Consider the following 25255-nt stretch of genomic DNA (forward strand, 5'->3'; position numbering starts at 1 on the left):
GTACACATTACTCTTTTATGCTGATCTTAACTCTAATATAATACATAATTATTTGTAATAGTACCTACATAATAATAATAAAAATAATAATAATTTAGTATTTCTACTTCATTACTACTACTAATATCAATACAGTTTATATTAAAAAATAAACCAAACAATAATAAGAATATTTTTCTACTCTATTAAACCATTCAAAAGTCTAGTCGGTACTTTTCTAAAGAAATTAAGATGCATTAAAGGGATCGAAAGAGAAACAATATTCTTATATTTAGCTATTTAACACTTTTATTCTAATAATTGCTTTTCTTTTGGAGGTTTCTATGCATCAAAAGTCCTTAAAATAAAAATGTTTTCAACATCAACAATACATATCATACCTGAACTGATAAAACTCTGTCTGAAAGATCAGGCTGTGAAAATTTAAATAAATGACATTTCAAAACATACTAAAATGGAAGCAGTTATAAAACGCATATCATTAGGAGGAAACCAATTAATTTCAGTCTAGACAAAACATAGATGAGAACAACAAATGCAAGATGATAGTTGCTTGATATTAACCAGTTATTAAGTTGACAGACAGTGTGCACTGAAAAAAGCTCCTCTCAAACAGCACACACTCCTGAATCTCATTTTTATTGCTTAAACAAAAATGGGTCATACTATATGTATGAAAGTAGTTAGAAAAGCAGCAAGAAAAAAGTTTTTTTATTTTCCTGTGTTTTATGTTCTGTTTGATATTTGCATTTCATTAAAAAAAAACATTAACAAACTAAAATAATTGAAGGAAAACATGATTACATTTTTCGGTTTGAAACCAGATTGTTTTCCTCTCCCTAATGAACCACTAGAAGATTATTTTGCTTGCAGAAAAACTTAAAATTTAACTTTTTTCCAAAAACAGGACAATATGTATTTTTTCTTGTCTGGAAAGTGCTTCTTGATTTAAGAATTTCTAGCTGAGTGGACTGAAAACAGGAGAAAAGCATTTATTTTCAGTGTACTGACCACAACTTAATAAAGAACTGAATCTTACTTTGACAGAGCAGTTTTCTTTTTCTTTATATATACACATATATAATTAATATTAATTATATATAAGAATTAAGCCATGCCATAATAAAGCCATTCATAGGCCTCAGCTACTGATGAGACGTGTACTGTTGTTGGCAGTGGTTTGCAGTACTCACCACCTCCTCCAGAGCGGCGCTGCGACCGAAGGAGCATGTGAGAAGTGTGAGGCAGTTAATGAAAGAGGCGAAAAGTTCATTTGGGAGTGCAGTCAGAACGCTTCGAGGAAATGTGCTGATGAGGTTACTGATGATGCTAGAGATGCCCACGGCCTCAGAGTCCTCAATCTCAATACTATCAGAAAAAAACAAAACAGTCAGAACAATACAGTACGTATTTATAATCAGATAAATATAACAGTTAAATGTTCTCCCTAAAAACATCCTCCATCATTGTTCTCTTAATTGGGTTTATCTGGGATGTGAGATACAGCATGAATCTCCAGTGGACCAAAGTAAACCGTACAAATGGGATGCACTCCAAATTACTGTAATTACACAATGCCGTTTGTAAAATGGTCATCATTTACTCAGCCTTCACTATTGCAACACCTACTTGCATTTCTATCTAGTGATAAACACAAAGGAAGACATGCTTGAAATGTTGGACACTGGTTTATCCACTGCCTTCCATAGCATTTTCTCCCCTAATATAGATGTCAACGGCTGCCAGTTTCCAACATTCTTCAGAATATCCTCTTGAGGATGAGTAACTGATGAGCATGTTCATTTTTGAGTGAATTATCCCCTTCATAATCCATCGATAAGCACAAATACCTGCAGCACATGGATATTTCTACCACACACTGAACTGCTGTTGTGTTGGCAAACTACCTGGATTCTGGGAACACATGTTTTTTTTCCCTCTTAAGTTCTGAAAGAGCACTCGAGGTCTGCCTTTCTTTATGCTCCCAACTGTGGCTCTAACCCATATCAGATGGATTTAAATTGTAAGCAGAAGAGTTCAATCACAGCAGATTGGCGGACCTGCCGCATGGTTTTCCGATGATGCAACTGGAAAAATGCTCCAGGAATAGGTGATTACAGAATGGCAGAGACAGAGAGAGGGAGGGTTGGGGAGAAAGAAAGAGAGAGAGCGCGAGCGAAAGACCCCGGACTCACTTGCTTACTTGTTCTCAAATTCCAAACAGCAGTGTATGAGAGAATGTGTGTGTTATTTAAAGCTGCGGAGACATCATTCCATCTTTATAGCCATTACAGAGCGTTTACAATGCCACCACTAACACACAGATATGCAAATGCAAGCTGTACAACAGTGTCAAAATGTAACTTTATTAATGGATAATATCCGGGATAGGGATGCTACGATTACAGATTTTGGTTGTACGATTATTATCTGAGAAATAATCACGGTTTCATGATTATCCCAATTATTATGCATTCATTAATTTCAAAATACTACTAGTTTAGTAAGTCACCTGAAAGCTCCTTATATTTTAATGTGTTATTTATTGCTGCTCAGAAACCAAGCAATGCAGCACAAATAATAAAAATATAAAACAAACAATAGTCCGTTTCTCTTTGGACTTTTTCTCTTTGGTTTTTGGCACTTAAACAGAAGTAATAATTTTACACTGAACACAAGCCACGTGCCTCCTTTGGAAATAACAAACTTGCGCGCATACAAAAGACGGGATATGTGAATGCCCCTTAGTCAATAGCCTCAGCCATAGTTAAAATCAGCCTTTAATCCAGTGTGTGTGCATACTGTGTACAAGCTCGGAACTTTAAACTAGCGCACAGGTGGCATAACTTTGTGTAGTTGCAGCAGTTTTGTTCCGTACAGGAACGCTGTGTTGAGAAACCTTTACGATTAATTAACCGTGAAGAATTGCAGTGCGGTTAATAGTGAAATTGGTTAATCGTTGCATCCCTAATCAGGGACAGGATTTCAAGAGTAATTCTTCATTTAGGCTCAATTTATGAATTAGCAATAAAAATATTGAATGATGAATGATTTATTAGTAGCAGTATTTAATTTATTATTATTATTAATATTATTATAATAAATATTACAAGATTGTTAAATTTTTATTTCATTGGGTAAACAAAACAATTTAGGCATTCTAAATACATAAAAAAATATATATAATTAATATCATAATATTGTCATCATTATTATCATACCAACTTCTCTGGTATATTTCGAACTCCGTTTTACGATGGCATGGTCAAGAACATGTCTGGCCTATTACCCTAAATAGAAATAAGTGTATGTTTAAGACCACAAAGAGGCTTAAACTGCTTTAATTTTATTAAAAGTCACTGAAATAACAATTATTAAAATATAACCAATTATATTGATTAATTGATCAAGACATGTTTCACTTATGTTCCTCTATGCATTAGGAACAACTACTATGCCGTCATCCTATAATTAAAACAAACTCAATAGTGAATGACAACCATCACATGCATGTAGTGCAGTGCAGGACTGGAAGTCTCAGAGAAACGCACCCATTGATCATGTTGAGTAATCCTTCCACTAGGTGGGCCAGGTAGGTCACCTGAGCGCTTTCATCTGGGAAGATTGGACCATGCATTGAGGCCAGCTGAGCCAGGCACTGAAGAGAGTCCTGCGCCATGTCCGAGTCCTCTCTGATCTTTCTGTGCACCTACAAAACAAGACATAAGGGCTGAAACACATGCCATTACCTGCCATCAGTCAATTTGATTATGAGAACCAATCTTATCTTCAAAAACCCACTAAAAGGAGCATGCCTGATCCCAGACCACCGACGTTCCAATAAACACAAGAGAAGATTTTAATGTCTGTATACCAGCGATAAAAGACATCCAACATCAACACATTCTTCTTCAAAGAAAGCGATCATATCTTGAGTGTTTGACAGAGAAGAGACTGGAGAGACTGTAGGTATTAACTCTGCAGCGTAAAAAAAAGCCAGACAGGCCCCCTCAAAGAGTCCAGGAGGAACTGCAGACCGGCCCATGGGCAGCTGACAAAACACTCGGGCTGTGGAGCGCACACAAAGTCTCCCTGAATCACAGAGAAAAGCCTCTCTCATTGACATACAAAAACATACTTTCTCTCTCCTCCCTCTTATGCACCAATACGAGAGTCTGTCTTCCATTTCTCATCTCACGCAAGCCTCCCAAACCTTCTGCTCTGTGAAACTATTAACAGAGGAAAATTTGGGAATAACCCTCACCTTTGACAACTAACGAAAAAAAAAAAAACACCGGGCCACCAAAACGCAAACCAATCAATCAGTCCAGCTTGTCGATCACCAATAGAGTCCAAAGACGAGTGGCGTAAAATGAGCGCTATACAGTGGGAGAGACGGCTGAACGTTTCTGAGAACCGACTCCACACTCCGGCACATGTGGATGTTTGGCACACTCCTTTGCTCTTTTTCCTTTCCTAAAGCCCTGGAATCTTACTCTCGCTGGTCTGTCCGCCAGACGTTCTGCTGGAGATGCTGCGTGAAGAGGTGCACTGAGTCAGATGGAGCCTTCTGATGGATCGGAGCGCTAAAGCTGCATTTCCTCAACACATACCAGCTCCTACAGACAAGCGTGAACATCAGCCACTGGGTAAAGTGCTAACGCTAACACACCATACACAGCCCTGTCTGCTGAAGCGGTGTGAAATCATCCTCTGAGCTGAAGAACAGAGGGAGGGAGGGAGAAGAGGGGTGTGTGTATGTGTGTGTGTGTGTGAGAGAATTGGATAGGGAAACAGGGAAAGAGAGAAGAAAGAAAAGAGTACAAGGCCAACGCTCAGTGAGCAGCATGCTCTGTAAAAACAGCTGCGCTGAAGAACATCCACGCCATGCAAACTATGCCAATCGCCTTGAGTCCGACTATAGTTAGAGTCTGGCAGGGGGCGAGGGGGCCGTCTAAATCAAAACAAGACAAGGTAGCTCTCCGAAACGAATGCGAGAGAGAAAAGCGGCAGGGAGACCTATAAATAGAGAGAAGACAAAGCCTTGTGTCTGTCCACGGGGAGGATTAGACCTTCTCCAGCTTTCTATTCTCACCGCCCGCTACTCCAGCCACATTTTCAGAGGGTTCAGATCCTGTTACAGAATCAGAGGCCACAATCAATCACCTCACGACAGCGTTATACTCAAAGTGCCATAACAAGCCTTGATTGTGTTTATATCATAAACAAACCACGCACATGCTCTGAGTCACAATCTGAGCTCAGCTTCTAAAACTTCAAGGGTGAGGGTGAACGAGAAACTACTTTTTTTTGTATAAATTCTAACTATAAAAGGACTATAAACTAAAATATTTTACATTAGGGTCTCATTGGTTTCCAATAATTGATGTATTAACTAACACAAGCATTTTTAATAATAGTTGTTTGGCATTTATTAACCTTTGCTAATGAAAATATTCATTTTAATTTTAGTTCATGATACATTAATGTTTACATAAATGTTTTAGTAATGAACTAGTAAAAGCTAAAACTATATATGAACTTAACATAAACACTGTAAAAAATGAGAAAAATACCAAAATAGATGAAAAAAAAAACTAAAGTACACACTAAATAACATTAAATCCATTCTGCATTTCACATAAATTAAATGAACCTTATTGCAACACAAAACATGTTCAACTAAAGTAAATGAACTACAAAATCTTAGAATAATTTGTATGAAGCAGAAAAACTAAATACAAATGGCAATAAAAGAAGCATCTTCCTCCTCAAAATAGTAAATGAAAAAAAAAAAAAAAAGTGTAAAAAGTTTAGTTGTTTTTAGGTGAGCTGACAAGTTGTTTTGAATTCAGGCTTTATTCTCCAATACATAAACTGCTCTCGGTGTTCCAATTTAAATATAGATTTAAAATCCAAATAAACCATGACAGCAACATTTTATGTTTTAAAAATGTCCAAAAAAAAAAAAAAATCACAGTTGATCGGATCACAACCAACGATTCAGAACAGACGTTTGTACAAATTATAATATTAGATTTATACATTTAGCGTTATCAGCAACAGTAGTAGTAACATTGAATTTTTCACAGTACTAAATAATATTTATTTTTATTCAGCTGATTACTTCTTCTAGTTTTAATAAAATTACAGGTTCTAAGTTATGTTTGTTAAAGCCAAGTGTCTTGCAGTGCTGTTTTTGTAATAAATGGAAAGCAAACGACATTTTTCTCCTCCCCTTTGTGGCTCATCCGAAAAATGGTCCGATCCGTGACTAAAAACTATTAAGTGATTCGAACCATGAGATTTGTGATCCGTTAGACCACAACTAAAAATCAATACTACTTTTCTAAAGAGAGTATTCTTGAAAAAGTTGCAGTAACAATTTGGGACAAATGTGCTTAATTGTCACCATTTAACAAATAAAAAATGGTAAGGTCCTAAATTATACTTCATTTATAGTGTTGCAATTTTTTTTGCAATGCAGCCCAGACATGTTTTGTCTGACTCACTCATTTTATAGATATATAAAAATCTGACTGTTACTATACAAGTACATGTGAAGACTGAGGGTGTAAAAGAACAAACCTTAACTAAAACCACAAACAAAAACACCCTCCAGTCAGATTTGGCTGGTAGGAAAATGTTAGCACAACCAAGACTTTATTAGATGCAGAGTCAATATGAGGGTTATTTTAAGTTACACTTATTTTCCTCTCTTCTGCATCTTTCCAAACCCCTAAGAGGCGATCAAACACTTCCCTTCTCTCACGGAGGACCACAGCTCTCCCTCTACTTGGACCACCTGAGGGAGGACTGGAGGCTGTTAACGGGGGCTTTGGATCCAAAGTTCAAAGTCTAATCTTGCAGCTCATCTCTAGTCACCTCTGACCCCAGCAGCGCGTGTCTGGACGCCCCCTCGTCTGTTCAGGGCACAGCTGAGAGGTGAGAAGCAACAGCTGACATGACAGCAAATACACACACACACGCCGCTGACAAGCAGACACACGAACACTCGGCCTCCCGCTCAATAACTCACGCTATATACATACACGGATCCCCTGGCACTGGCCTAGAGAAACATTGCGCACACACCACACACAAACACACAATTACAAGGGGACTCGTAAAGAGACACAGAGGGTGTGACAGCTGAGCCCTCTTCATCCTTTAACAAAAACATTCCCCCACCCGCTGTAAATACCACCAAATATCACATTGCCCAAACAACACCCTGAGGAACCGGCATCAAACCACTCAACATCACGCTCTGCTCCAATGAGACTTCACTGAACTCCCAAACAATCTTAATGTCAGAGTCTATAAGAGCCGCGGTCTAGACATCATCATATGTGTGCTCTGACACATGTTGATGAATGCTTCAATCTGGCTCATTACTCTAGTAGTTCTTCTTTAGCACTCCATCTTTATTTGTTCCATCTCTGAAAGTTGTTCTCAAAAAGCCAGCATTTATATTCCCATTTAAAAATCACTGAAAAAGGCACTCAGACACCCGAGCTATACTTACTACAGCAAATTGACAGTGAAACAGTAATAATGTGAAGTATTATTACTTTTTTAATTCAATTTTCTATATATTTTGGTGCATTTATTTTCCTTAGAAAGTTAACTAGGTTAATCTGGTTAAAAGAGTGTAATTCTCCACTACTTGAAAAACAGTCTAGATCAGGGGTGTCCAAAGTCGGTCCTGGAGGGCCGGTGTCCTGCAGAGTTTGGCTCCAACACACCTGCTAGGAAGTTTCTAGTATATTTACAAAGAGCTTGATTAGCTGGTTCAGGTGTGTTTGATTAGGGTTGGAGCTAAACTCTCCAGGACACCGGCCCTCCAGGACCGAGTTTGGACACCACTGGTCTAGACTGGTCTTAAATGGGTAGCATTTGACCCTGACTTTAAACCAGCTAGGATTGATGGGAGATTTCAAGTTTGGTATAGGCTTGGCATCACTACTTTTAGTTTAATTTCCTCAAACAGGTTTCAGAAAATCTTATATGTACAATTTGGACAAATTTGATTTCTTTAGGTACCTGCAAACCAGGACCTACTTTAATAGTCAGATTAGATGTTTTGAGAACCATTCCCCCAACGTAATTGTTTTTATAGATGTCAATAACTAAATCAAAGATAATATGAGACTTGTTACAAAATTGTATTCTTCCATCCAATCCAACAAGGAACACCCAACAAATGACATCCGACTAAAATGGGAGAGAGAATCCAACCTAGTTATCTCAGAGGAGGGCTGGTTGAATATCTGCTCTGTACAGGCCACTACAGGAATCTTTCCAGATACTTTATAACCCCCAAGTTAACATACAACCAAACACATTAGAAGGATAGGGGACAGTGCTGGAGGAAATGTGGGAAAGACTTAGCAAACCATTTTTACATATTTTGGAGTTGCTCAGCGTTTCAATCATACTGGCAGAATGTAATGCAAGTAATTCGAAATATTTTTGATGATGGAGTGGACTTTTCTTTTACAACAATTTACCTGGGAAATATTGCAGCAAATTTAATGGTAAAAGCTGGCAACCAGTAAGAAAGCTCTAACCCGAAAGTGGCTACAACTCAAACCCCCTACAAAATCTGAATGGTTGGATATCGTATCTAATGTCAAAATATGGAGAGGATGACTTTTGCTTTAAAACTACAAATGGACAAATACCTGCAATATTGGGATAAATGGATTGTACTTATGCCTTTACACAGTGCAAATTGATCTTTATATGCATATGTTAATGTGACCGGTAAGGAATTATGTGACCAGTCAACTGTTCATTTAAGTTCTGATGTGCTATTGTATTTACTTATTAATTTTTTTATTTTCCTTTTTCTTCCTTAAAAATAAAAGTATTAAAAAAAGAAAGTCAACTAGGTTAAATTTAGGAAATTTTCTGTTGTTTTTACTAATCGCGCTCACATGATTTCAGAAATCTTTCTAATCTGCCAATTTGATGCTCATGTGGACAAAAATATTGTCTATAATTATGCTTGAGCAACTTGATATTGTGGAATCAGTGTTTTTTTTCTCCTTTTTGGAGACTCTAGTATTTGTCTGTGCCAACTCAACCACAGGTTTCAAATTTAGAGATTTGATAATTTTTATTTGGTTGAAAAAAAATCCAAACATGAACAAGAGGAAAAATATATTAATTTGTCAAAAGATGCCAATTTTAACCTGCAATTAAAGCCAAATTACAGAGGGGCAACATGACAGACAGAAGAGCAGAAATCGGTTTCCTCCAGGTGCTCCGGTTTCCCCCAAAGTCCAAAGACATGCACTCTTGGTGAATTGAATAAACTAAATTGGTCATAGTGCAGTGTTTCTCAACCACATTCCTGGAGGACCACCAACACTGCATGCTTTGGATGTCCATCACACCAATTACAGGTCTTTCAGAATTTGCTAATGAGCTGATGATCTGAATCAGGTGTGTTTGCTTAAGGAGACATGTAAAATGTGCAGAGCTGGTGGTCCTCCTCCAGGAACGTGGTTGAGAAACACTGCCATAGTGTACGTGTGTAAATGGGTGTGTATAAAAGTGTCCCAGTACTGAGTTTCAGCTGCAAGGGTATCCGCTGTGTAAAACATATGCTGGATAAGTTGGCGGTTCATTCCGCTGTGGTGAAATAAAACACTGAACACTTTAATTAATATTGTATAGTATATATTACTTTATAATATTTGAAAATAAAACTTACTGATAATTAAAATGGAGTTCAAATAAATTAGTAAATAATAACACAAACATTTCAGTATTCACCACACGCCCCCCCTCCAAAAAAACAGCCAATCCCAGAAAAGACAAATGAGCCACTTCTGTTTGAACAGCCCTTGACCTCCAGGTCAACACCTCAGACCCTTGTTAAGACGGGTGCACAGTTTGTCGCCAGTTTACAGATATCAGCCTCCACTCAAAAAAGGCCTGAATGACAGAGCAGCTTATTGGCACCTTGTGGATTCATTCCTGAATAGCAGAGTGAAGGAAAGTAATGTCTAATCTGGCCGTAGAAACAAGCCCAGACTGATGGTGGAAAGTGGAGCATTATTTGGCAGCACGGGCCTCAGGGAGAGCGTGTAATGGTAGTGGAGAAAGAGAAGAACGCTCTTTGGCATGAACAACACTGAAGCCGAGGGTAACCTGACAGAACTGTTCCACACATCACAACCTGAGCCGCACAGGCATTACTTCTCAGACACATAATGAGCTTTCACACTGAGTTTATAATGATCTCAAGGTGTACTACGGCGGATACACACACAACACTTGATGATCTGGAGTCTAAAACGTGCTCACAGAGCACACAGAATGATTTATCTAAAAATAATCGCTACTTGGTTTTAATCTGCAAGGTACGCATTTTCTATTTTAATAACCAGTAAACTGTTTCTTACAGTCTCCTCTTCAGACTAAGAACAAAGATTTAATATGATTTAGTATAAAGTTTGACTATTAGGTTCATATTTGACCCTCCTTAAATTTCATTTATTTTGTTATTAATATTGTTTACATTATAATTTTATTATTATTGCTATGAATTTTATTTTTATTTTTTTTTTACATTCATTTTCTTTCTGCTTAGTCCCTTTATTAATCTGAGGCTGCCACAGCAGAACAAAACCGCCAACTTATCCAGCATATGTTTTACGCAGCGGATCTTTTTACATTGTGTTTTGTTACTTTATATTAGTCATGGAACGATAACCGGTTTCAAGGTTTACCGTGGTTTGGAAAAACCAAGGTTTTGAAATCGCTAACACTTTCTGTTATACCGTTCCTAAGGTATTTGTAAGGTTTTTTTTATGTGTTTTTATGTGTTGTAAAGAAATCTGTGTTATTGAAACTAATGAAAACAGCAGATAAATAATTATAATTATAAATGTTTTCTAAAATAAAATGTTCTGTTCAACAGAGGCAAGTATAAAAATATGAGTATATGAGTATAAAAAAGTTAAATGATTGGCAATAAAAATGCGTCCCCTTTTAAGCTGAAATATTGTATTATTACACTAAATAACACTAAACTACCCTAAAACATTTTTCAAACACTAAAATAAAAAATAAGACACTAAATTAAAAAAAATAAATAAATAAAAAAAAAAATCTAAGAATGATTCATTTAAAATGGGCAATTAGAAAATAACAATCAAACAACACCGATAAAATGATGAAAAAACATTTCCAGCCAAGAGCAGTGAAAAATTTTCAGCAATCTCCATACTGAACTAGAACATTCACATTAAAAAAGAACTATGGACTACTATAGTATACTTAATGGTCATGAAAGATTTCTCTCAATAAAATACTGTTTTTAATGCATAATCTGTAATAATAATTGCGTTGACAATTTCAACAATTGGTTGTAATTTTGACATTACTGCCATGAAACAACAGTTAACAATTGTTAAACAACGGTTTCAAATAAACAGCATGAATTCAGGAACACAGGTCCAGGGGTATCTAAAGGTTCAGTCACTAAAGTTTAATCTAAAAATAAATGCATGCTTTATTCAAGAGGGATACAATTGATGTGTAGATTAGTGACAATGTTACAACAGAAATCTATAACAAATATTTATTATTAAAAAGTGTATTGGTTTTAATTGTAAAAGCACTACAAAATATTAATTTTACTTTTTGTAAGCATAAGAGAATTAAACATTTATGGTGAAAATACTAGTGGTCTAAGACTTTTGCACAGTACAGTATATGCGTGTCATACATTTTATTATTATTATAAAGACATTTTTCCTCAAATTATCAAAAGGCTAGAATGCAATCCTTTTGTCTTTGGTTGTAAAGCATCACATGAACATTTGAGTTGCGTTTGCAACAAAGTGCAGCTCACTACTTCTAACTGTCCCGTACATCAGATATTGATATCTGCTCAATCTAGATTATTTAATACTGGTTCTGACATGCAGCATCAGGTCAAAACCTCAAAAGAAGGATAAGAGCATTAAACAAAACATAAGATAAGCAGGTACAGACACCTTGAAAAAAAAAAAAACCTGAATGTAATTCTGTTAGATTAAATGTAATAAAGGTTGTACTCACAGTGAAGAAAAGGTCCATGACTCTGTGGTCTAGAAGAGACTCCCTCCAGGACTCTGTGGGCTTGAGCATGACATTCGGAGTGGCTTCAAACATGGCAATGTAGTGCCTTCCCAGTGACACCTCAGTTAAGGACAACAGCTCAACGGATAAAGACAGAAGTTTGTGAACCCCTTTTCCTTCTGTCACTGCCTGCTCCTCCTCCTCTGTTGTGCAGTGAATCCCTAATGTCAGCTTTCTCTATTGCTCCGAGCAGCAGCATTACCACCGTTCAATAGTACTGTCCCCTCCCACTAAATGTTTACCTCTAAAAAAAAATCCCCCTTTCCATATGCAGCCCACTGGGAAAAGAGGAGGAAAAAAAAGAACGACAAAATGAGCATGAGAAGAAAGAGAGAGAGAAAAGGCTCCCACAGGAATGTCTGATCAAAGCCAGTTACCGGCAAAGGCCATGCATTCCTCTGGGCCGGACCCACAGTCACTCCCAGAAGACAAATGCAGACGCTTGCTTTCTCACTCACACACACACACACACACACACCAACATTACAGTATCTGCTCATGGAATTAAAGTAGTATCCTACAGCACACAAATATGTGGCCGCTCTAGAATAAGTGTGATGGAGAGGGTTGCATGTGCCCATCCAGAGTAGACCTGACTTTAAGGCCTCTTATAAATAGCAAGGGGCCGGCAGAACTCTGAGTGACCCGTGCTGAGGAGAGACGGGCTTTGAGGGAGAGTGGCTGGAGCGAGTGTGTTGACCACCAGTGGTCTGATACAGACTGACTGATGGACGGATGGATGGGCGGACGCCAGCAAGCGCAGTGGATAAACCAGCCGGTCACTTAATGTCACTTGGAGGCATTGCTGGAAAAGTGTGCGAGCGCATGAAAACTGGGGAGGGTGACTAAAGATATGGCCTACTGAAATCCAAGCCAGGCTTACTCACAAATGAACACATGACTTGTTTCCACCAGCCCTTGTCTCAGCTGCTGGAGACACGGGACACATGAGCAAACCCAACTAGTTGGTCTCAACTTAGTCCTGTAAAACTGAAGGGACACAGAGAAGTGACTAGAAGACAAGACTATGTGGTAGTTTACAAAAGATTTTAACAGAGCTAGACTCAAGAGGCACAGAAAGAAGACATCTTAAGACGTGCTTTCAAAAATGTATGTACTTTAAAGTTGACGCACACAGTGTCAAAATGAAAATTTACTCACCCTTGATGAGTTTCTTTTTTCTGCACAACGTAAAAGCAGATATTTTGAAGAAAGCTAGAAACCGGTCACCATTGACTTCTGTAGTAGAATAACAAATACTATGGAAGTCAACTGATACAGGTTTTCAGCTTTCTTCAAAATATGTTACTTCGTGTTCAACAGAAGAAATGCAAACAGGTTTGTGAAAACTTAAGGGTGAGTAAATGGAGCCATTTTTTGGAGAGTGATGTATACCTTTAAAATCACTCATGGTATGAGATGCTGAGAAAACAAGACTCTGTGTGATATAACCCAAAAGCCAATGCTGCCTTGTTTGCACATACATAACCTGCAAACCCCGAAAGTGTGTCTAAATAAAATAAAAACATAAATGAATAAATAGCAGCAATGCCTTTCAATTGGGTAACTGATGGATTTATCCAAATTACTTGTTGCATATCCACCAGTGTTCAAATATTTAAGGTCAGTAAAAATTGTTACAAGTTTTTATGCTTGCATTTATTTGATCAGAATTACAGTTAATACTGTGATTAATGTTGTGAAATATTTATACCATTAAAAAAATCTAATTAAAATCAAATTTTATATATTAAATATAAATATTCATTTTACAAAACAACAGCATGCATTGTATGCAGAAAATTAGAAACAAATGTAAAGCATTAGAAACGTATGTATACAGATATATCCATAAGCATTTAACCTTTTAGAAAAATGTATTAAACTGACACAAAACATCTGAACAAATGTTAAATGTACTTATAGCTAGCCAATTTGGGAAAAAAAACGAGATGTAACATTAATAATAATTTGTTTTCAAAAAAAAAAAAGAAAAGAAATAACTCCCTTGATTTCATAAGGACACACTAAGAATACCCATAAAACCACATGCATTTATGTCTTTCAGATGGAAAGATTTAATATTTATCTGTGCTGTATTTGAGGCGTCCTGCATGTAAAAAAAAAAAAGCAGAACAAGTCATGAGGAAGATGAAGTCTGGCATGCTGGCTTTAAGAGACAGACTCATGCTGTGTCTGAGGCAGAGAGAGAATAGAGGGTCAAATGAGATCAGTGGGTGAAGTCAAAGTCATACACACTCAACGTCATTACTACAGTTCAGCTAGAGATGCACTACTCACAGAGAAGATGGTAGCCTTTTACTTTAAAGGGTTTAACAAGATAACCGGCAGGCTGTAAAAGCAAACAAACTGATCTCAATTCAATTTAAAAGGTAATTTCTGTAAACTCATAACGCATCTGCTGAATGAACAAATCGATATTGTGATTTTTTTTAAATGACATAAGCTGCAGAGTCTAATTAAATTTATGGATTGGATAGGGTATCAGGCTATGCATTTCAAAATAAAAGCTGCACAAGTATAAACCAACAGTGCTGTGCTTCAATCTGGTTTTCAGCATCTAAGAGAAGCATGATTTCCTGTAAATGCTGTGAACCGAACAGATTACAACAACTCATGACAAGTTTTTACAAAACTAAAGCTTGATGGGTTAACAGTAGTCAGGTCTGAAAAAAAACAAACAGTCCAATGGACTTGCATCTGGTTTTAAGACACATTTTTGTCTGTTTGACCACAAGTGGGCAACAATAATAATAAAAAAAAAACAACTGTAAATAGACATTTTCAACTTGTAAACTTAGCACTGTATTGCAATATTTTCTGCCACAATACAATATTGGTACATGTATCCCCATATTAACAATATTTTATACTACTACTACTGTTACTGCAGCAAGTTAGTAAAATCACAAGTACATTCAACATTTAAGCCGTTTGGACAGAACTGTGTGCAGGTATAGTGTGTTCACTGTCATATTGGAGTAATATAAACACAATAAGTCTCTTTTTTTTAAATTTCCTAAGGTTAAAATAGGACCCAAATTCACATGATTTAGAGGCCCACCGCAACGTGATGTAGGAGTGTGCTTTTCCCCGCCCACTGAATTGATTGACAGGCACCATGTTTCCATAATAGCATGTACACATGTCCAAATAACATTTTTTTTGCAAATAAACTGGGATTAAAATATTTGTTACAACTCTGTGATTTTAGTTTTATACCTTTAAAATTTATTTAAACAGAGCATGCTTGTAATAAAGATAGTAAAATTGCCATTTAATTACTTACCACTATAATCACCACAGCATTAAACGAGTATATGTGTTTGTGTACTGTAAACGGCATTTGAGTGCAACTCATTACTTCAGAAAGGCTTGAATAAACTCCACCACAAATTCATAAAAACAAACTTACTTGGTATTTTTGACTAATGAGCTGTATTACAGCTTCATCCGTGTCTGTCTCTGTCACTGACTGCTGTTTATCTGCTGTAACGCGGTGGGCGGGGAGAAGCAGCTCATTTGCATTTAAAGCCAAAGGCTACAAAAATATCTACATTATACTCAGACACCAAAAATGAGCAGATTCTCAAGGCTATAATAAATTATCTGATGGGTTTTTTGAGCTGAAACTTTACAGACACATTTTGGAGATGCCAAAGTTTTCATTAAAGTGCTGGTCAGGTTGTCTGGTTGAAAAAGGAAATAAATTTCTATATTTGACAGAATAAAAAATATACAATAAATGATGACAATATCATATCGTGAAACAGATTTTGTAATAACATTGTATCATATTGTGGGGACACCCACTCTGATTCCCACCCTTAACTTTCAGCAGTGGAACAAAAAACCCATCGGACAAGACTGATGTGCAGCATAGATGTTCATGTGATTAAATGCGTATGAACACCCAGCTTGCCTGACCTCCTTGTGAGGCTGATTAACCTAACGTGGACACACTGAAGTGAATGGGCAGCATCTGCATGCAAGATTAACATGTCAAGTTTAGCTCAGGACTGCAGACTGAATCAATCAAAAGACATTCAGTGAACATAATGATTATGAGAGTGCTGAGAGCCGCCCGATGCCAGAGACAGAGCTGAGTTCCAAGTCTATTAGGAAACCTGAGCATCACATCCTCCCTCTTAAGATTCCCCTCACAGTCCAAAGAATGCCCTCCTCCCCAACGTCCGGCCCCAGACCACAGTCCTACAAAGTTCTTTTCCAATCGTGCGTGTGCATTTGTGTGTTAGAGATGAGGAGAGGCACACAGCCGTCTGTCATCTCTCTCTGCCATTCAGAGCACCTGACCAAAACCCGGCCCAGGTCACCAGGGCCATGGACAGACAGAGCGGAATCGCATGTTTAGGAATCACACAAACGACCATGTCCATACGTCAAGAGGGAGTGTGTCACAGACAGATGACACGCATGCCATGCCTTTACTACTGAGAGACGGCGGCACTTTGAGGAGAACACAGTGTAAGCGGCTGTCAGGAAGGACACACACACACACACACACACACACACACACACACACACAGGCACAGGAGGGGTCATGGTTGATGACTAGTCGTCGTATTTTAGAAACAAAGTATAACATGTATGAAATACACATTTTTCCCAAGTGATGTTTAACAGCAAAGAAAGTTTTTATGGTACTTTCCATGATATTTGTCCTCTGGAGAAAGTGTTTTTCCTTATTTTAACCTAGTTGAAATACTGATTTTTTTTAACTGCTAGAGTCAATATTATTAGCCCCAATATTATTAAACTAACCTGTCTAGTTAACCGAATTAATTAGTTAAGCCTTTAATTAATTAATTAATAAAAAAATAAAATAAAATAAAATAAATAAAAAAAAAAACACACACTTTAAAGGGCACCTGTTTACTTTGTTTACTTACTCTTGCGTCTCCAGAATGTGTCTGTAAAGTTTCAGCTCAAAACACCCATCAGATTATTTATTATACCTTTCAGAATATTGAATTTTATGCTCTGAACACACTGTTTTTATTGCCTGTGCCTTTAATGCTAGTTCTCCCCACCCACCGTTCCCACGTGCCTGTCAGTGTGCCTCAATCTTCACCTCGGCTGCTTCAGAAAACAGCACAGTGAGACATGAAGGAAGCAGATCTCAAGTAACGTTTGTGAGAAATACTACTGGAGTTAATTCAAGCCTTTCTGCAACGATGAGTCACACACAATGTCTAATCACACACGTTTAACTTTGCACTGTTTTTGCATGCAAATCTGACAGGATATAGGTTAATATCCACTGCTGTATGGATACCATTATGTTAATTAACAAAATAAAGCTGATTTAATGTTCACAAACCGGGATTGAAGCGTCGTCTTTTATATTTGTACTGAAAGGCGGCTGTGGTGATAAAGTAAAGTCAGTTAATTACAAACTGGCACCGTTTTAAAAAAGTTATAAACTTGTAAAACTCATTCTTGATCACATTTGATGATGATTGATGATCACAGCAAGCTGAACAGATCTTTTAATGCCGGTTGCTTTGTGCACGTCCAGTCTCGTGGATATGATTATACGCGTTACTTCGGATACATGTTAAAGGGCACATAGGTTACCCCTTTTTTCATATTTAATATAAGTCTTTTGTGTCCCCAGAATGTGTCTGTAAAGTTTCAGCTCAAAACACCCATCAGATTATTTGTTATAGCTGTTTGAAGTGTCTGTATTATAGCTAGAAAAAAGGTTTTGCTGTTTTGTTGTGCTGGCCCTTTAAGGCTAGTCCTCCCCGCCCACCGTTCCCACGTGTCTGTCAGCAATCGCCGCCCTCGGCTGCCTCAGGAAGCAAATCTCATGTAACGTGTGTGAGAAATACTACAGTAAAAACTTTAATCAGTATTTCATGCATTTTTTGTGGATTTGCAACAATGAGTCACACACAATGTCATTACAAAGTTCACACACAGCAAGGACACAAACATATAGCGCACACACATACACACAAACGTAGCACAGACACACACACACTTAGCTCAGACACAGAGAGAGAGAGAGAGAGAGAGAGAGAGAGAGAGAGAGAGAGAGAGAGAGAGAGAGAGAGAGAGAGAGAGAGAGAGAGAGAGAGAGAGAGAGAGAGAGCGTTAAGCTTTGCACTCGTTTTGCACGCATGATACTGTGACATGATACTGGTAATATCCACTGCTGTATGGATATCTCTTATATTAATGTACAAAATAAACCTGATTTAACGTCCACAAACCGCGATTGAATCGTCTTCCTTTATAATTGTTCTGACACGCAGCTGTGCTGATGAAGTGAATCGCTGTAATTCATTACACACGTGCTCTGTTTTAAAACATTTTAAACTTGTGAAACTCACTCTTGATCACGTTTGATGATGATTGATGATCCTAGCAAACTGAACACACCATTTATTCCCGGCTGCTTTCCGCTCATCCTGTCTTGATTATATGATTATACACGTGACTACCGGACATGTTAATGCGCGCAGCTGTCAATCAATATTGGTGGGCGGGGAGACCGCACTCCTATGTAAAGTTGCGGTTGATCTGAAAACAGCTCCAATTGGTCCACCATTTTTATGTTGTTAAATTTTAAAAAAAGGACTGGGTGTGTTTATTTCACCCCAATATGACAGTTTATACACTATACTTACACACATATCTGTCTAAACAGCTTGAAAAGTAGATTTTTCACCATAGGTGCCCTTTCATATGCAGCTGTAAATCAATTCGGTGGGTGGGGAAACCACACTCCTACATCACCTTGTGGTGGGCATCAAAATGGGAGAGATTTGGATCATATTTTATAGTCAGGAAATTGAAAAAAATAGACTTATTGTGTTTATATATGACAATATGACAGTCGATACACAGTTCTGTCCAAACAGCTTAAAGATAATTTTCATCATAGGTGCCCTTTAAGCAAAATACTAGTATCTTGCAAAATAACTAGTAAAACAGTATGTACTGTCATCTTGTAATGGACAAAATAAATTAATTTTTAGAAATAAGTTTTTTTTTTTTGTAAAAAAAAAAAAAAAAAAAAAAAAAAAAAAAAAAAAAAGTAGAATACTAGAAAAAAAAATTACAGCACGGCAACAATTTTGATTTCAACTGTATATTAAATCTTTTTTCTAACAAATAAAGTCTATTCTTTTTAACTTTCTATTCAATAAGAGTTAATTTAAGAGTAATCATAATGGTTTATTAAACTTTTAATTATTTAGAAATATAGGACAATGATTAAATATAAAGACTTAAAATTATACTTGGAAAAAAAACCTTTCAGAAAAACAATCAAATGATTCTCAGAAAAAATAAAACCAAATGCATAGATATTCAGTTTGTGGTAATACTGAAAAAATTTACACTATTTGGCAACCCTTGCCCTTACATTAAAAAAAATAAAAATAAATTATAAAATAAATGAAAAAATATATATAGCTGACCTACTTTCCCTGCCCCTGGCTTAGTTATGAATGGAGAGTGGTGTTTTTTTATCTACTGCTGTATCCTTTGCATATTTGTATTTATATATTTTCTGCATTGTTTTAAGGGTTAATGTGTGTTACTTTTATCTATAATGTTATCTTATCTATCTTAATATTATTATTATTATATTTTCTATGAGTTTTGTGTTTTTATACAAGACTATGTTGTTGTATTGATTTATTCAGAGAGAAAGAAAATGTGAGCAAATTGTGTTCTGCTGCTAAGTTGGAGCAGTTGATTTCTAATGATCCTACGTATTTGGTGCTGTCGCTCTCTGACTAATATCTATCAATAAAAAACAAAAAAACAAAAAGTAAAACTAGATTTTTTTTTTTACAAAAATAAACAAATAAAACAAAATGCATTTTAACATATGGTGGGATTAAAGCTGTATTAGCTGAACTAGACTTTTGTTTGTTTTGATGTATGAAAAATCAATTAAACGTATAAAACATTTAGAATATATAGCTATGCAGCTAGTAAAACACAAACCCACAAAAACAGAGCTTTGCAAATCCAAGTGTACTATAGACATTAAAGAGCAGTTTAGCTAACTAGTCATTCAAGCAACACACCAACTAGTCAATTTTAAAAATATACACCAATAAACTTAGCCACTCTGTCCTCTCTGTGTCCTTAACAAATGTGCTCTTCATATCAAAGCAGCATATCCCCCCCGCGCCCAGTGGGCAATTAATATGACTTGAAACTATGCAAACACATCAATGCACAAATGGTCGGCCGACATTCCAGCCCAGCACTCAATGAGCTGTGTGTTTAAAGGCACACTTATTGAGCATGATAAGGGCTTGGCAGAGGCCTCCTTTGTAAGTGATACGTGACCCTGGTTGGCACAGACGCCAGCTCAGATCTCTTTAAAGAGACACAGAGACACAAAGTCAGCCTGAGTGGGATTAACACCTCACAGAGCTAAAACACACAGACGCACGCTCACCATCAATCACAGCTCATGATTTTGCTCCAACACCAGCACAAGCTAACCGGCTAAGACAACGACATGAAAAAGCAAAAGTTAAAACGTACAGTGCTCAGCATAATTAAGTACACCCCATTTTGAAAATGAATATTTTTATCCATTTCTCAGTGAATATAGGCAATATATTTTGGTCCATTTAAACAAAACTGATTTATCAAACAGATATATTTATTAAAATAATATTTTAGTCACCAAACATATTTAGAAATTGAAAGAAAATACAAATAAATTCAAGCAAAATATTGCAAAAATAATTACAACCTACAAAATCAAATCAAATTTTCTATTTTTTGCTTCTCTTCATTTTTTTATCTTTTATTAATTTGTATTTAATATTTTTCTATATCATATAAATTTGGGTTTACTAGTTTTTGGACCGAAAGTTATTTTGTTAGATAAACTCCAGATTTGGCTTCAGTACTGACTAATCTAATGTATATGTACAAATATAATATTGTATAGCTTCCGATTAAAAATATGAATTTAAAAGAGAGATTCGTGAAGGGTGTACTTATATATGCTGAGCACTGTACATAAACACCCTATTTGAAATGCATTACACGTGCAAGTTAAAAACATGGAGAGGAAGGGGAAAAAATAAAAATATGTAAAAAATAAATAAACCACATACACATTTGAACTGGTGCTAAACAAGGGGCAGATATTGCTAGTAAGTGTCAAGTTTAAACTAGTGCAGTATTGTAAATGCTTATATTATTTTAGTTTGTTTCTGTTCAATTTAAAAGATTTATTGTGGAGTGAACTAATATAGTTTTTTTTTATTTACAGATAGCCTATTTTGCATCATTTCTGAATGAAATTCTGAAATGTGTAACACTAATTTTCACTAGAGTATCTTATTAGTTTTCTTAAATTTGAACTCAAGTTATTTTCTAGAAAACAGCGCAAACAAAATGTAAAACTTTGGAAAGATGTGATCTTTAAAACCATACTTCCAGAAATTCAATGAAACTCAAATTAATTACAGTGTGGGGTCCAAATAAATTCTAAATACAAATGTATAGCTTCAAGTAGGCATGGGCCCGAATAAGATTCTGATGGTACGATAATCTTGGATAAAACATTGCAGTTTCACGGTATTGTGATCACTGCTCTAAAATATATTCTTTCTTTTTTTTTAATGTCTGGGCAAAAAAACAAAACTTTTCTCCTTTGAACACAATACATTTCATTTTGAGAAACATTTTAAATATTTTATAGCAGTAAACATGTCAGGCTGAATAATTCAAATCAATCATTGACTTCTGCTGTCTTCATTAGTCTCAAAAACACTGATTTCATTACAATTTAAAACGATAACGATGGATATCTTTTCTGCTGGAGATGCTGTTATCCTAAAAAACTTAAAAAGTAAAAAAAAAAAATTGAAAAAAATAAAATAAAATCTTACTCATACCTTAGGAACGATATAGCAGAAAATTTTGCTGGTTTTAAAACCTTGACTTTTCCAAATCGGGGTCTACCTTCAAAACAGTTATCGTCCCATGCTAGCTTCAAATTGAAAAATTTCCATTAGATCACAGATCTTGTTTTAACAAGCATGCTGGTATCTGGTTCTACGTACGTGATTATTTTATGAGAAACGTTCTGAACGATTATCGGACTAGTTTGACTAAGTTAAACTAAACTTGACTAGTTAAACTAAACATAAGTCACAGTCAATTTACTTTCTTAACCCTTGTGCCTCCAACATCTGAGCACACAAGTATAGAAAAGGTTACTAACATCATTTCATGAAAGGATATGATTGGGTGGAAGAAAGTTCCAGCTAAGCACTTGATTAGCCAGTGCAAGATAGCGCTGGAACACACAGGACATCTGAGCATTGAGGTTCTCCCTCCGGCTAAATTCCTGCAGGACCTCCATAGTGAGCATGAAGATCTGCCTGAGGTCGTCCTCCTGTAATACACATACACACTTACAGTAATGCTGTGTACTGCTACTAGCTGATTCCAGGTTCTACAACATGAAATTCAAATAAATTCTGAAATTATATACATTTTTATTAGAAACAGTTTAATTAAAATGCCAACACGCGCATTTAAATTATTCACACTCAGAGTCTCGTTCAGCTTATTCCCTTCTTTATCAAGTGTCACATCATTTTTTACTGGCAGATGCTCCTCCTGCCACAACCCAGCCCAGAGAGTGCAATTATCAATTATTAATAATCATAATTACTACTTATATAGGCAAATGTGACAACACATGATACAGCAAAGGGTCATCTTTAATCAAACTCATACAAACAACAGTTTTTTACTCAATCGTAATAAAAAAATTACGCTTATGATTAAAATAAAAAGTCCTGTAAATAAGAGAAATAAACTTATTTCAAAAGGAAAAAAATACTTTCATTGGCAGATATTTACTCCTGTTTTACAAATGAACACTTAATATTTTTAGTAACTCAGAAAACACGACTTCTTGAAATCTTTAAAGATCTTTAGATGTTTGTAATGCAAAACAATTGTATTGGGGAAAAGTAATACAAAAATGATAAATCTTATCCATTTAAAATCTTAAATTATGACAGTACATTTCAAATTATGAAATTGATACTTTTTAATACCAGAGGAAACCCTACTATAAAAGACATTTACAGAAAAACAATAATTAAAAATGAAAGAAGACACAGGGAGGAAAGGACAAACCTGAAAGATGCGTTTACAGCTTCCGTGAAACTCCATACTGAGGCCAATGTTGCTGGTCTTATTGGAGCTGGAGAACTCACTTAATAGGGCTGTCAGGATGGAGCAAGCCAATGTTTGCTAGCAGGACATTTGCAGACAAACACAATGGTCAATATTACACAGACATATCATGCCATATGTTCAACTTTTGTACTATTTATTATTATAATAGTGCATGTTTTCTAACATATTAATAAATGGTACAAAAGCACCAGCAACATTTGATAAAACAGATGGAACCACTGGTTTAACAAATTCAAAACATGAAACTAGAGCGCCCTCTCCAGGACATAGTATTTAGTTTTTTTTACACGGCATTCATTTATTTTAAGAAACAAACTGTAGGGGCAGCAGGGGTCTCCACAACAGTGATTTTATTAACATTACAAAACGCAGACGTCAGGGCCTCTACATGTTATAATAATCTGTAACACAAAGCTTCTTTGTCTTACTGAACAAGGGTTTGACCAAAGTTTAGCAATTTTTATTGTAAAATCAACAAAACCTAAAAATCTAAAAGTTATTTACACGTTCCATGCACTTATAGTAACTACAATGAATTACGCATAACATGTAACTAACCCTAAACCCATCCTACATTCTGACCCAAACCATATAGCAAATACAATTAATTAATATTACTCAGTGGTTAAATGAATACTTATACTGTGACTATGTCACCTTAAAATAAAGTGTAACCAACCAATATTTGTGGGGGAAATCACTTAAAATGAAACTTACTGGAATAGAAAGAAGAAATACCCATATTATTAACTAAAGCGATTTTAGCTGAAAATCAAAAACTGATTCTTCAATAAAATATATATCTGAAGCAATATGTTATGAACACTGAAATATGAATGTATATGATATCCTACTACTAAAACGTAATATACTTTCTGACAGTTAAGCATTACATGATTAATACCTGATAATTATAAAGTCTTAATAAAGCATTATTATTTTATATTTGCTCACATAAATTACAATACTCTTAATTTCCATAAAGGATAAGTTTATCCATTATTGTGAAGGCTGTGGTCATGAATATTAATAATGTGTGTTATATTTTGTCCTTGGATAACTAAAGCATTCATTTGGGTACAACATGAACTGCATATTTCTGACTCATGCTTTGCTAATGCTGCAGACGGTGGCAGGTCTTACCACTGTGGGATTGCCACTGCTGATGAGCTGGCTGACCTCGTGGAAGATGCTCTTACAGTTGATGGATTTGTCGAGGGAGCCTCTCTTCACTATTACTGCTACTGCTAACAGGATCTGCTCTCGAACATACTTTTGCAGACTACAGGGAAACAAAGAGAGATTAACACAACTCAAAGAGCAGGATGATCATAACTGATCACAAACATAATAGTTATTGTCATGAGCCCTCATGTCAGTACACCCCTCACACACAAAACAAACAAACACATGTCTTAATCTTTCAAAGCACTGGAAGTCTATGAAGTTTATTTGAAGGCATTTAGATTGACCTCATAATCAATATCTATATTTGAAAGGCATGCTATATTTCACGGATATCACAAACAATAGTGCCCTTATCCCCAAATGTCAGTCTGTGATGGCAAATGTATGGTTGATTTTATAAACAGTTCAACTAATGTTATTTTAACTAAATCCATCTTAGACACAATTTCATCTTTTGTCTTATTTGCAAATTAGAAGGTTACAAAGTTACAACGCAATGAGGTTGGAGCAGAACATTTGTGCATTGATCTTTAAAAATGTTAACATTGAAGATATAGAATATATAGAAAACCCCCACACAACGGAATATGTTAAAGAAAAATAGGAAAAGCAAAGTAATCTCATTATTCCGGAGAAAGAATGGTTGGACATATGTAGATTTACATCAAAATGTACC

General features: G+C 36.0%; 1 protein-coding gene across 2 annotated transcripts in view; it reads right to left on the reverse strand.

Annotated features, from left to right (window-relative positions):
* The window catches only part of xpo4 (exportin 4), a 54566-nt gene that overhangs the window by 17679 nt on the left and 11632 nt on the right, over positions 1–25255 (reverse strand). The window contains exons 4-9 of one of the 2 annotated variants that reach the window (XM_056465138.1): positions 24535–24673; positions 23329–23445; positions 22420–22573; positions 12082–12194; positions 3552–3709; positions 1194–1368 (exon numbers count right to left, since the gene is read on the reverse strand). In XM_056465138.1, the coding sequence (XP_056321113.1) occupies positions 1194–1368; positions 3552–3709; positions 12082–12194; positions 22420–22573; positions 23329–23445; positions 24535–24673 (856 nt within the window). Of the gene's footprint in view, positions 1–1193; positions 1369–3551; positions 3710–3874; positions 4457–12081; positions 12195–22419; positions 22574–23328; positions 23446–24534; positions 24674–25255 lie in introns of those variants that run through there. The other variant, XM_056465139.1, reaches the window with a different exon arrangement.

This window comes from Danio aesculapii, chromosome 9 (assembly GCF_903798145.1).
Source record: "Danio aesculapii chromosome 9, fDanAes4.1, whole genome shotgun sequence".
Lineage (NCBI taxonomy): Eukaryota > Metazoa > Chordata > Actinopteri > Cypriniformes > Danionidae > Danio > Danio aesculapii.